A 14,409-nucleotide genomic window follows, 5' to 3' on the forward strand; every position below is an offset into this window, starting at 1 on the left:
GCCACATGCCCAGCATTGCCCGGCCTGGGACTGGGCACTGGGCAGGGGCTCAGGGGATGCCAGATTGTTTAAACTTAGGCAGAGAGATGCTTGGGTCCCTTCGGGAGACACTTCCACTGCTCCTCTGGAAGAAGTTTCCCAAGAGGCATGGAGGAAAGAGAGAGGGATGAGGATGGATTGTGGGAAGACTGGGTGTATAAATAACTCTCAAGGAAATGTGGGGTCTTTTTGCCTTGGATAACTGGGTTTGGGTCCAGGAATTTTTTTTTCCATGCTGGGGAAAGGGAGTTGAATGCCTGATTCTCTGAGAACTTGGGACTCTGGACTCCTAAGCCCTGAGGGCAGGACTCCTGGGTCTGAGAGGGGAGGGGTCTGGGAGTCTAGACTCCTGGATCCGGAGGAGCTGGGTCTCCCACTCTCAGCTCTTGGAACCCCAGACACTAGGGTTAAGCAGGTGGGGCTCAGACCCCAGGGACTGCCGTTCCCGACACCAAGCTGCCCCCTGGTGGCCCCTACGCTCCTTCTCCACAAACCAGAGGACAGACCCGGCTTGGCAGTTTATTTCCGCTTCCCAAACCCCTTCCAGCCCCTGGGACTCCCTTTCGCAGCACATCTGGGTGCCCTGTGAGGTGGAAAGAGCAGTGGGTTAGGTAGTATCACATCCAGGTTGGGTGGGGCAGGCAGGGCCAGGCTGAGGGAGGGAACCTGGACGATGCGGGGCCCTCACCTGGCATCCAGGCCTTCGTGGGTCCCTCAGGGGCAGATGGAGGGGAGACTTTCCCTTTAGGAGTTTCTGCAATAGGGAGAATTTAAGGGGGGGATGTCAATTTCCTAGGACCAGTGTTTCCCTTCCTCCCCCACCTCCTCCTCCCTCAGACCCAGGAGTCCTGGACCCCAGCCGCCCTCTCCACTTACCCTCTGGTGCCCTCCCTGGCCTGGGGGCTGGAGGTGATTTCCAATGAGGCTGAGGCCTCAGTCCAAAATCTTGGCAAGGTTAGAGGGGCTCGAAGTCTAGGGAGCGCCAGAGGCGCCTGGAGGGGAGGAGATTAAGAAATTTCGCAGATGAGCTGCAGCTGTCAGGCCTAGACAGGGATAACCCAGTGATGGCGGGGATGGGGGGTGGGGGGGGGCGGGCAGTATGGCAGGGTCTTGCCCTAGTCCATGCTGTTTTTTCCCCCCTAACACCTCTGGCTTGCTTAGAACAAACTTTTGTTTGTCTATCCATCCATTCATCCATCCATCCATCCATCCACCCATTCGTCCACCCATCTGACCAACCATTCGACCATCCATCCATCCATCTACCCATCCATTCCCCCTTCTATCCCCCCATCCATCCATCTGTCCGTCTGTCCATCCATCCATCCACCCATTCATTCATTCATTCATTCATTCCTCCCACAAATTTCCCAGTGTGTCCGGCACTGTTCTGGGCTCTGAAGAGTCAGCCAGGAACCAGATAGACTAAAGTCTCTGTCCTCATGGAGGCAACAGTCTACTAAGCAAGAGGCTTAACGTGAGTCATCAGTGCACGAACAAGGAAATATCCCAGAGTGTTAGGTGTCCTTCAGAGAACTGAAATAGTGGAGGGGGAGAGTGGGGGCTGATCAGACATGAGGGTGGCTGGGGAAGGCCTCCTGGAGGAGGGGAAAATTGAACAGAAGCCTCAGTGCAAGAAGGATGTGGGCAGAAGCGCTGCAGTGGGTGGTGGGCTTGCTGGCTTGTTAGAAGAACAGCAGGGGGTCCATTGTTGCTGGAAAGGAGTTGAAGGGGTGGTAGGAGGTCAGAGAGGTGGGGAGGGGGTCAGATCCCCAGGCCTTATGGGCTGATGGAGAGGATGTTGGCTTTAATTCTTGGAGTCCTGGGGTCTTGGGGGCTTCTAAGAGGTGAGGGAGGGGATCTGATTCAGGTTACAAATGCCCAATCTTGCCGATTTCATCACAACTCCCGGGGCCCATGCCACGCTTGTCCTTATTCTCCACATGGAGACACTGAGGATGGGAGAGGTCCCCCATGGCCACAGCGAGGTGCCTGGGTCCCTTTGAATGACGGTGTCAACCCCTAGAGGGGGATTTCTCTGCTGGAGAACGGCACTGTGAGGGAGCACGTCTAGCTGGGGGATTCATCCAGTGATGAATGGACGAATCCCCTCATGGCAGGGACTGGCATCACGCCCATTTCACAGACGAGGAAATTAAGGATGAATTCTGGAGTCTGGAGCCAGGGGCCTGGGTTCCAGTCCTGCCTGCCTCTCTCGCCTTTGAGCCGGGTGACCTTCAGATCTTGGAGCCTCGGTGTACCCCTCTGTATAATAGGGATCATAATAGCATCTACCTTACCAGGTTGTCGTGGCAACTAAAGATAGCAGGAGTTACACACGCGAGTTAGCTATTCTCATTATGACAGTCACCTTGCTGGGAAGTAGCACACCCGAGGCTCTCTTCTGCCTCATTTTGAAAAATGACGGAAGAGGAGTTGACTGGAATTTGAATCAGGCCGGGTTCGGGAAAGAGGAAAAGGTCTGCCAGGCGGAGGGCACAGCCTCGGCATAGGTGTGACCCTCTGGCCAGAGGTGCCTGTCATCCTCTGTCCCCCTTCATTGTCCTCAGAGGCTGAGTGCCTCCGAATGTTTCCATTTGTTTTTGGCTGCAGGTTGCGATCTGTTTTTAGCTTCCCTGGCTGGTGTCACCGCCCCTGCCCCCCTTCCCAGCTGGCTCTCTTGTTTGCTGTGGTCGAATAATGTTCCCAGACTTCCTGAGCTGTTTGTTTGAAGACTGCCCAGTATTGATTGGATCTGGTGTGTACTCAGCCTGAGATGTTAACAGAGACCTCTCTCTACCTCCCCGCCCCCTGCACCGCAGGAAGCCAGGGGCTCGGAAGCCAGGGGGGTGGGGGGAAGAAAAAAAAGCAAGGCCAGGGCTCACTTAGAAAATAAGCAGATGATTTGGGGGGTTTTTAAGGTTTCTCCTCTTTCAGGCTGTGTGTTTGGGCAGGTGCAGTCACCTCTCTGAGCTTTTTTCTTCTGGAAAATGAGGAGAGGAACATTTTTGACTTCACAGGGTTGTTGGGAAGACTCATCCCATTGATTCATTCAACACCTATTTATTGAGCACCTACTATGTGTCGGGCACGATTCATATAACAGAGAATAAGGCAAAGTCCTAACCTTCAGGAAGGTGACAACCTGCTAACGGTGACAGAAAACAATAGACCATACACTCTGCCAGCCAGTGCAAAGGACTGAGAGAATGCAGCTGGGCAGGGGCTTGGAGGGACAGGGGCGCTGTTTTCAATAGGGTGGTCAGTGAAGGCCTCCCTGAGAGGATGAGATGAGAAAGTGAGCCTGCGGAAAAGAGATACAGGCAGAGAGAACAGCTCGTGCAAAGGCCCTGGGGTAGGGCACACCTGGGATGCTGGAAGGAGAGCCAGAAAGCCACCGAGGGGGAATGAATAAGGGAGAGAAGAGAAGAAGCCATAGAGGTGTGGATGCCAGATGCCACCTTGTAAATGGGTGCAGAGAGCAAGTGCCTGGCCCGTACCCCTGAGCACCTGGTCAGACTGAGGACCCCAGGGATGAATGGGACCCAAGTTGCCCACCTCAGACCAGTGCCTGACTCACCACCTTCAACTGGTATTTGCTTCTCGGACTCGCTGGGGGCAGATCCAGCCGAGGGGGCAGGGGAGGAGGTGAGGGGGTCACCTAAGGGAGACAGAGGGTGGCGAGGGGGTTATGAGCTACCATTTTCTTCGCACCTACATGTCCCCCTGCCTGGAGGCCCACCATTCAGGCACTTTCTAGGCTTTGGAGGTGGAATGGAGAATGAGACAAAGTTCTACCCTCAAGAGGGTTATACTAGAGAAAGCCATAGCCCCAGACCCTAAGGGATGCAAAAGTCCATGCCCCTGGGACCCCCGAATCCTGTCACCAGCTCCCTCCTCCCTCAGACCCTAGGGATTCCAGCTCCAGCTCCCGCCTGGCCCTACCTACCTGCTGCAGCTCCCCTCCGTTGTCATTGCTGTCCTCTGAGTCCTCAGCAGTGGCGCTGGCTTTGAGCTCATGGATAATCACAGCCGCTTGGCCCTTGATCTTGCAGCGGCAGAAGGGGCAGGTCTGGCTGTCTGAGTGCTGGGGGAGTGGGGAGGGAAAGGATCAGGGTCTCCCTGTTCCCCACCAGGTCCCCTGGGACTACAGGGGCCTTTATCCCCAACAGAGTGATGTGGGGAGGACAGACAGAGGGAGGGAGATGGAGACAGAGAGGAGGAATTATGAAGAGAGAAAAATGGAGAGACATGCAGGGCAGAAAGGAGGGGCTGGACCAGAGCCCGAGAGAGCGAGAGAGCCGCGGTGCTGTGTAGGTCTCAGCCGCACGGTAGTGATGCTATGGGCTAGGAATGCCTGAGACATTCAGCTGGGCCATATGTATTCACTGTGGGGAGTCCCACAGACACCCCCCTGCCGCCACCACTGGGGCCAGTGTTATGGCTGGGCTAGCCCTTTGGTTCTTTTTTTATGTGGTACGCGGGCCTCTCACTGTTGTGGCCTCTCCCGTTGTGGAGCACAGGCTCCGGACGCACAGGCTCAGCGGCCGTGGCTCACGGGCCCAGCCGCTCCACGGCGTGTGGGATCCTCCCGGACCGGGGCACGAACCCGTGTCCCCTGCATCGGCAGGCGGACTCTCAACCACTGCGCCACCAGGGAAGCCCGCCCTTCAGTTTTTACTATGACTGCAGGGCGCATCTCAGTATCAACCATCAGGGGACTTTGAAGAACAAGATTTATTACTCACAGGTCCTGGAGGGTACGGGAGGTTGCAGGTAGAGGGAAGGGAGGGAGGCGGACCTGGAGCTCTGCTTTTATTAGGGGCCAAATGGGGTGCCTAGGGTTTCTGGGGTTCATTATTTGTTGGCAAATTTAAAGCAGAAGAGCAAGAATCAGGGTATGGGAAGAGAGAAGCAGGACCACTCCAATGCTCCGTTACTTAGGGCTTTCCGGAGGGAAACTTCAAGAGTCGGGGTGGCTAGTTCCTTATCTAGTTGTTTTGTTAGTCTCTGTGTCAGGGAGATGGATGTCTTTGTTATGATAAGCTCCGCAATCAGAAGCTTAAGGTCTAACACTTACATCACAATGGAAAACTTAGTATCGGGCACCCATACTCCATAGGGGTTCCCTTTACCCAGAGGCCTGGATCCTCCCTTGGGAGGTCACTACCACCAGCCCCCTTCCCCTGAGAAGGCAGCTAAGGCTCAGAGAGGTTAAGCCACTGGCCCCAGATCACCCAGAGAGGGAATGCTACGGGCTAGGAATGCCTTGGCCATATTTACTGTGGTCAGTCCCACAGACACGCCCCTCCCACACCAGGGCCCATGTAGCATCTTCCACTAATAATGTAACTGGAGAAGGAGAAGCAGAGGTGACAGATGCAGGGTGAGACAGAGGCATAAATGGAGCAAGTTTTCCTCTCCCTGGGCCTCAGTTTCCCCATGTGATCGACGAGGCGTGTGGGCGATCCTCTAGGGGCTTTCACTATAGGGAGGTGGGGACCGGACGGGAAGGCAGGGCAGGGTCGGACCCACCTGCCAGGTAGCCAGGCAGCGGCTACAGAGCAGGTGCCCGCACGGCTCCACCTTCACGTCCTTGTTGCTCTCGGCACAGATCTTGCAGAGCTCGAACGTGGAGTCCATGGCCCAGTACAGCTGCAGCTGCTCCTGGCAGGCGAGATGGGGATGACGACGACTGAGTGGTGATATCAGCCATGGAGATGCAAGTCGGGCCCCAGGAAATAAGTCCCAAACCTCTGCACCGGCCCTGAAGCCTCCCCTAAGTTCAAGGCCGTGTGTCCCAATGCCTCCTACGTGTGCTTTTGTTATGGGACTTATTCTCTGGGGGTGGTCTACGCTCAGGGCTGCCAGATTCAGCCAATAAACATACAGGATGCCCTGTTAAACTTGATTTTCAGATAAACAATGAATACATTTTGAGGTCTAAGTGTGTCCCGAATATTGCACGGGATATGCTCATACTCAAAATTTTGTTTGTCATGTCTCCTCTCACCCATGGGATGGCTGGAAGACTAAAAGCTGACACAGGGGCTGCCTCTAGCGAGTGCGCAAAGTGCATTAGCTGCTCTGATGATCTCAGCGGTATCATTTCCTGGTTTTATTCCCATGAAAAGCCCCGGGGAAGAGGCAGGGGGAGCTGTGTTTTCCAGAGGAGGAACAGACAGGCTCAGAGAGGCCAAGTGATGTACCCGAGCTCACGCGGCCTCCAAGCCAGTACAAAACCCCAAGCCCTCTGGGAGTCCAGGGCCTGACTCATGGGAGGGGATCCCTGAGCCATGGTGCAGTGGATGGAGGCGGTGGGCGGTGAGCCGGGGAGGGAGGCCGGGCTTGCGCCTCACCTCCGACACGTGGACACGCTGATGGGGTTTCAGCTGGCAGAGTTCGGTCAGGTCCGGGTTGTGGTTCTTCCCATCTGGGTAGAGGTAGCTGGGGGAAGGGAAGAGGGGGTACCGAGGGGCCCTCCAGCACCCCTCACCCCGCGCTGGATCATCTGCCCCAAATACATAGCTGGCCTGGGGATATTTTCCCTCCCTTCTCCTGAAATTGGGATTTTCTAGGGCAAGCTGTGTCCTCTCAGGCCCCCAGGGTAGGGCTGTGTCCCCTCAGCCTCCTCAGGAAGGGCTGTGTCCCCTCAGACCCCCACAGAAGGACAGACTAAGTGACTCCAGCTCTGGAAACTCCAGATACATGAGAACCAGGAAACATCAAACCTCAGGCCCAGGCCTCCCAGAACTTTACCCGTCCTACAGTCTTCAGGTCCCAGCGTAATAGCATCTTAGTCACAGATTGCGGGAGTGACCAGATCCTAGAGTCTTCGGCCCACAGGGCTGGAAGGACCCCCCTAGTCCGTCTACACTATTCTCACTTCACAGAGGGTGACCGGGGCTCAGCGTGGGACAGGCGATGCCCGAGGTCACAGGGTGAGGCCTGCAGAACCAGGGTTGTGGGCCAGGTCTGAGAGCCTGGCTCCAGGTCAGCCCACAAGAAGGCTCTGCACACCCTGGGTCTCCCGTCCAGGTCATAACTGCAGCCCCAGATCAACTCGGGGCCGCAGGTTCCCCAAGGCCGGTGGCTCTGCCTGGCCAGCCAGGTAGAGCAGTGCAGGCACCCCGGCCTGGGCCCTGGTGCGGCTTCCCACAAACACACCGTGTGACCTGAGCTGGGCAACTCTACCTCTCTGGCTTCAGTTTTCTCTTCTGTGAAATGGACATAATTGTGCCTAAGGCAAAGATGGGTGGTGAGGATTAAGTAAGACAGTGCTCAGAAACAAGCAGGACTTGCCCCCACACACAAGTACCCAGTGAGAGGGGAACTGCTAGGATCAATGTGAGACCCAGAAAACTGCCTTGCTGTGTGGTAGAAAGAGCTTGGGGTCGCCTGCCCCCCCTCTCTTGATTTTCCCGTCTCTAAAATTGTGTGTGTGTGTGTGTGTGTGTATACATAGGGTAGGGGGGTTAAACCAGATGGATGGTATTCACACTTATTTTAACTCTGGGAATCCTCCACCGAAATCTGACCTGGAACTTGGTACTTTATGCGTCAGGCACGAGTTCTGAGCCTGGCTGCCTGGCTTCAAATCCCAGTTCATTAGCTCAGAAGCTAATGTGTGACCTGGACAAGTGTCTCTGTCTCTCTGTGCCACAGTGTCCTCAGTTATCAGATAGAGATGATAGTATATGTGTGGGTATGTGTATACATAGATATACGTACACACACACACACACACACACACACACACACACACACACAATGGATGTTCATTACTCGCAGACTCTGTAATTTGCAGGCTTGCCTACTTGCTAAAATGTATACGGAACCTCAAAATCAATACTCCCTGCGGCATTTTCACAGTCATTCATGACCAGGCCCGCGCCCAGCTGAGGAGGAACAAAGCAGCATTTGGCCTTTTCCTTTCAGTTCTCATACTGTAAACGTGTCCTTTTTACAGTCTATTTGGTGCCCCATTTTCCGCGTTTTAATGCTTTTTCTCGGTGACTTGGCTGGCTTAAAGGCCCCCCCAAGCGGAGTGCTGAAGTGCTGTCTCATGTCCTAAGCACAGGAAGGCCGTGATGTACATTATGGAGAAAATACGTGTGGGAGATGAGCTTTGTTCAGGTGAGTTACTGTGCTGCGGGCCGTGAGTTCAATGTGAACGTATCGATGATATATCAATGTATTAAATTAGGTGTCTTTAAACAGAAATACACATAAAGGTTATTATGTAGTGACTGGTTGACAAAAATGTGACCAGAATCTTGCAGGAACCTACAGCTGTATTTCCCCCAGGAGCAACGGCTCAGGATTCACTAATTCAGTGTTGGCTGCGATTTTGTAGAACAGAACTACCACAAATAATGAGAAATAATGAGAATCAACTGCATATCTATCTGTCTGTCCGTCTGTCCGTCCGTCCGTCCATCCATCCATCTACCTAGCTACCTACCTATCTAATGTATGTATCCATCCATTCTTTCTTTCTCTCTCTCTCTCTCTACCTACCTACCTATCTATTTATCTATCTGTCTATCATCATCCGTGTATCTATCCACCATCTATCTCATAGTGTATCATATAGATACGACCGCTAGCTAAGGAGTCTCTGGTTAAATGTCCAGGGTGAGACTTGGGAACCTCACCTACCAATCTTTCCCCTCCCATCCTACCCAAGGCAGATTCCGAAAGAGGGGCCCTGGGGCAGCCAAGATTACAGATTGAAAACCCCAGTCTAGCTTTTTGCCCAGTTCTCCTTCTGCTCTAACAGTCTAAATTCTAGAATAGGATATGGATATCTAGAAACAAAAGCCCTTGAGTGCAAGTCCAAGGAAGGGGACCACTGGGGTTGTGCTCAACTCCCACACACTCCTCGGAGAGCTGCTGCTAGCCCGACAGGGCAGCTTTGTGGGAACTAGAAAAGGTGCCCTTTCCTCTGGACCCTTGTCTGCCACCTGCTGGCACACTGTAGTACTGCAAATTTATGTTGTCTACTCCGTGAACCCTGTGCCCTCAAGCGTGGCGATCTTAGGCAGCGCTCTACATGCATGACCTTTCCAAGTGCATTCTGTTGACACCCTCCGCCTGCTAGGATGGTGACTCACAAGCCTTCCTTTTGTCCTTCCAGGAGTGCCTGGAACAGAGGTTTGTTGACAGGGATGGTCTGCAGGATGTTGCCATCTGAGCTCACGAATCCGATGGCCCACTGCCCCGGGCGAGTGCAGCTGGGCCGGAAGACGTAGCTGGAGGAAGAGGTAGGAAGGGATGGGGTGAGGGAGTGGTCACTGCTGTCCTTTCTAGAACTCGCCGGCCCTTCACCCTGTCGGGGATCCAGGTCTCTAAGTCCTTGCTCCCTTATAAACTTCTAGGCAGTGAGGTGCTAGATAGATCCTTGGCTGCCACTATAGCGAATGTCTGCTGTGTTCACCTGCTTGGCTCCTCCTCCACCTTCACTGGGGTTTAGACAAAGCTGATTCTGGCTTGGCCAACCAGTCCTTTACAGGACCCCGGCCAGAGTGATGGGAGTCAGCCTTGGGACTTTTGCTGGAAGTATTAGGAGTAAGGCACTCCATTTCTATAGGGTTGATAAGCTGGTAGGGTGTAAAGCTGGGGCTTCTAGAAACCATTTGCCACCATGAGGAAAGACTGTGGTTGAGAATGAGGCTAACAAAGAGGAAAGCAGGGGGAGAACAGGAACTGATTTCTGACAATAGCACTTGAGCACCTGGATCCAGCTGTGCCTGAAACCCAAACCTGGTCTTTTCAATTATGGGCATTAATTCATTTCTTTTTCTTTCCCTTTATACCAGTTTGAAGTACAACTGGAAGAGTGCTAATATATACCATCTTGGGGGTCCTGCACCTCAGCCCTGCAAAGACGTAAGAATCTGACATCCAATTCCCTTAACTTCCAGGGAGCTCAGTCCCTCAATTTTTAGCCCTCTAGAGGGATCCAACAGCTCAGAACTCCTGGCCTGAAATACTTTAAGGACTCAGGTGTCTGGTTTCCCAGAAGGTGGGAGGTCATATTTAAAATATTTAACAGATGGTACTGCATGGGCTCTAACCTATCAGAAACAAATCTTATCCTGGGGCAGGGTCTTCAGGCCCCCTTGCCAGACCAGGTATTGTCCCTTTAGCTGCTGGATCGTGGGCAGGTCTAGGTGGTCCCGGGAGAACCTAGGTTGTAGGGGGCACTCAGCATCCTACCTCTGAGTTCTCGACTCTCTGGGGTCCCATGTACTGCGGCCCTTCGGTTCTTACTTTCTGCAGGATGTCTAGGCCATCCAGACACACCAGCCTAGGACCCAGACCCCTGCACCCTCGGCAGCCTTCTCCTCGAGTCCTGGCCCTTTTACCTGCCTGGCTTGTCTCTGTAGGTCTGCAGACGTGCTCGGACCTCATCGTAAGTGAGGAAGGCCATGTAGCCTGGGTGGTTGACGGCCAGGAGCTGCCAGTTCTTGAGGAGTGTTGGCCATGGCTAAGGTGGGGCAGTGCTTGGGTCAGGGAGTGTCTGCTGAGGAAGCAGCCCACACCCCTAGTGCCTACCAGAGTCCAAGAACCCAGACACCTCCCTCACTCCCAAAGATACTCCCTCAGGAATATATTTGACACCGAAGATTCCAGACCCTTCCTTCTCCAGAACCCAGGAATCCGGCCCCCAGCCCCTCCTCCTCCAGGACCCAAGCGTCTGGGCTTCAGGCACTGGCCTTGCCTGACCTGGAAGAGCCTGGTGAAGATGTCAAACTCGAACATGGACACATGGCCACTGCAGGTGAGGTCAATAGTGGAGCGCAAGGCCAGGGTGGTGCAGCCAGGCTCCACGGGGTGGCAGAGGCACAGAAGCAGCTCAAACTCAGCCCAGGGCAGCACACACCTAGGTGCAAGGGTGTGGGGGGAGGGGACTGTAGGCAGAGCCTCTGGGAGGCTAGAATGGGAGCACTTCTGGGAAGGAGGCAACAAGGGGCCTGGGGCCTGGGTCTGAGGGGGGAGGGGCCGGGGGCCTGGATCCTGGGTCTGAGGGGGGAGGGGCTGGGGGCCTGGATCCTGGGTCTGAGGGGGGAGGGGCCGGGGGCCTGGATCCTGGGTCTGAGGGGGGAGGGGCCGGGGGCCTGGATCCTGGGTCTGAGGGGAGGGGGGGGTCTGGATCCTGGGTCTGAGGGGAGAGGGGCCGGGGGCCTGGGCTCCTGAGTCTGAGGGAGGAGGGGCCGTGGGCCTGGACACCTGGGTCCGTGGGCGGGGGCAGGATGGGGTCCCAGGGGCGGGTGCTCACTCACCGGGCTCCGCAATGGTCTCTCCAGAAAGTGTGGGCCGGGACCTTGGTGAGCTGGTACGTGTGTCCACAGTATTTGCCCCCAGGGAAGAGTGCGCCCAGCTCCGCGCACATGTGGCTGAAGATGAGGGTGAGCTTGGCCAGCTGTCGCCTGCGAGGTTGGGCTCTGAGGACCTGGACTTGACCTTGGGGCCCCCACTGACACCTCCACCCTCTGGCCAGAACACCCACAGGGGTGAGGCCCCCAGAATCTGTCTAGGGTGTCAGTGCAGGATAAAAGTAGATTCCAAGACCGCCTGTTGCAGTGCTGATGCCTCCCCACTCAGAACCTCAGTGTTCCCGTCTGTGAAGGAAAGGGAGGTACCACCTAATATCCAAGGCATCCTCCAGCAAATAAATCCCAGCCTCTGCCTGAAGCCTTGCCTAGCTGGACGTGGGGACCACTAGGGCTGGGGCCATTGAGGGCGGCCTGAGTTCGGAGACTCCCTGTTGTTTTTAGCAGCACTGGGTGGTGGACCCCTGTGCTTCCTCCTGCTGGCTGCCTCCCTGAGGGGCCATTCAGGACATGGCGAGCAGTAGAGGGGAGCTCTGACACTTAGTTGTGTGATTTTTGGCAAGTTCCTTTTTCCCTCCCCTGCTAAGCCTCAGTTTCCTCAACTGTGAAATGGGCATAAATACTGGGTAAGTACAGCCTCTGCTTCACAGGGGGAGCGATGAGGATTCTTACCCATCTTACGAGCACCTAAAATGCCAAGCACAACCTAGTATACAGTCGGCACTCAGGGCATGTTAATTACTATTACTGTTCTTATTATTTTATATTAATAACCTCCAGGTCTGTAGGATTCCTGATGCCTTTTTTTTTTTGGCTGCATCGGGTCTTGGTTGTGGCACACGGGATCTTCATTGCAGCACGCAGGCTTCTCTCTAGCTGTGGCGCGCGAGCTCCAGAGCACGTGGACTTAGTTGCAACATGGCATGTGGGATTCCTAGTCCCCCGACCAGGGATCAAACCCGTGTCCCCTGCATTGGAAGGTGGATTCTTAACCACTGTACCACCAGGGAAGTACCCCTGATGCCTTTTATAGGGTCACCCTTGACAGTTTCTAAGCACCCTCCCTTCCCAGAGTCTGTAATATAGTCACTATTCACATGTGACTGGTCCAAGTTGAAATGTACTCTAAATGTGAAATACACACTACATTTCAGAAACAGCGCAAAAGGAAAAAAAAAAAAAAGAATGTGAACGATCTCATTAATCATCACCTTATATTGATCATAAGTTGAGATATATTGGATATAGTGAGTTAAAGAAAATGTTACTAAAATTTATTTCACCTGTCTAAAAAAACTCTTTGTAATATGTCTACTAGAAAATGAAAAACTACATATGTGGCTTGTATTAGATTTTAGTGGAAAGTCCTGGTCTAGAATCTCCGTCAAAGAGTTGCCAGGACCCTCAACTCTAGAAAATCCACTGAGATACTCACTGAGCCCCTAAGCTTCCTAGTTTCTAGAACCTACTGCATCTAGAACAGTGGTTCTCAGTGGAGTTATACCACCATTCTAAGGAGCTTCTAGAAATTTACTTGAGGCTGGATTGTGGGGACAATCCCCTGCAGTTAGATGTACCCACACCCCACTCAATTTTCCAATGTCCCATCAGACATCTGTGAAGGTGGAAAATCCGTTTCTAATGATCTGAGCTTAGAACCCAGTTCAGTTTCACATAAGCATTTTTTTATGGCCACGCCCCGCAGCTTGTGGGATCTTAGTTCTCAGACCAGGGATTGAACCTGCCCTCTTGGCAGTGAAAGCATGGAGTCCTAACCACTGGACCGCCAGGGTATTCCCTACATAAGCATTTTTTGCACTTTGCAAATTGATTTTGAATTTTCCAGAAATTCACTATCCTATGTATCCAGGGAAGTCTGTTTAATTCAGCAACAGTGATTTTTCCCTCCAAGGGCAAGTGTCTGACTCGTCAATTCTACCTTCCAGAATAATTGTAACTACGCCTTGGCACTTTCATTTGAAATATAGATAATTTTATTATGAAGAACATTCCTTTTATCTCCTCCTTATAATACATTTTGGGCATTAGAGTGGGTTTTTTTAAAGAATTATGAATAGGTAGGTTATTTACCCTATGTATTTCATTTCAGGACGGATTTAAAGAAACACTACAAAATATGTGCTCTAAAAAAGGGGCGTGGGGGCCTGTTGGGATTGAGAACCGCTGTTCCAAACCTTGTTCTGGGCTCTAGGCCTCAAACCTCTGCCCCTGTCACTCAGCAGCCCTTTCCCCAGAATTCAGAAGTGGAGCGGCCAACCTGCAGACAGGCACCAGGTCCTGAGCTAGCTCTTCCTCAGGAACTAAAGAGGCTCTGGGAGTCCCCCAGGCGGGGGCGGTGACGGGGGCTTAAAGAGTACTTTGTCTAGCGATCCTCACGCAGGAAGCTCCCTGGGGTCTCCACATTCCAGGATGTGTGTCTAAATCCTCTGGGAGAGCAGCCCGCCTCTTAGCCAGGAAAGAGGGGGAAATGCGGAGCTCGGTGCCCGGGTGCCCCAGGAAGGAAAAGCCTGGGTGGCCCCGTTTTCCATGTTCCTTCAGGGAGAAGGGCTTGGGACCGGGACCCCTGGGTCCGAGGGAGGAGGGAGCTGGGAGCATGACCTGGGACCCACTCGCGAGCTCACCTTTGTCCTGGCGCAAGGGCTCACCTGAGTCTGGAGCCCTCCCGGAAGAGCTCGTCGTTGGTAGTCTTCCGGCCCCGGGGTGGCAGCAGTGCCGCCACCTGCCTGCTCTTGGCCTCCAGGTTAGCGAGATAGACCACGAGAAAGTCCTTCGCACCACCGGGACCCTCGGGGCCGTCTCCGCCGCCCGCCCGCCGGGCGTGCGCCACCTCGCGCAGCAGCTGCGCGGTGCGGGGCAGCAGGTCCCGCAGCGAGGGGGGACTCGAGGCGAGCCGGGGGTCCCCGCATTGCTCTTCCAGGCGCTGCAGCAGCCTCACCGCCCGACCGAACGCTTTGGATTCTCTCCACTGCCGTCCCCGCGGGGCCGCCGCAGCCATGAGTCCCTCCGATGC

General features: G+C 54.1%; 1 protein-coding gene across 1 annotated transcript; it reads right to left on the reverse strand.

Annotated features, from left to right (window-relative positions):
• Nucleotides 1–911: 911 nt before the first annotated feature.
• CBLC (Cbl proto-oncogene C) lies at nucleotides 912–14,409 on the reverse strand (the record flags this gene model as incomplete). The annotated part of the gene is made up of 10 exons (XM_082676145.1): nucleotides 14,045–14,409; nucleotides 11,328–11,474; nucleotides 10,771–10,927; nucleotides 10,410–10,531; nucleotides 9,156–9,293; nucleotides 6,399–6,486; nucleotides 5,575–5,706; nucleotides 3,989–4,126; nucleotides 3,620–3,700; nucleotides 912–1,031 (listed from the first exon to the last, which is right to left on the reverse strand). Exons 1-10 carry the CDS (start codon nucleotides 14,392–14,394, stop codon nucleotides 912–914), a joined length of 1,473 nt encoding a protein of 490 aa, XP_082532271.1. The 5' UTR covers nucleotides 14,395–14,409.

Source organism: Grampus griseus (assembly GCF_964374135.1).
Source record: "Grampus griseus genome assembly, chromosome: 19".
In the NCBI taxonomy this organism is placed as follows: Eukaryota; Metazoa; Chordata; class Mammalia; order Artiodactyla; family Delphinidae; genus Grampus; species Grampus griseus.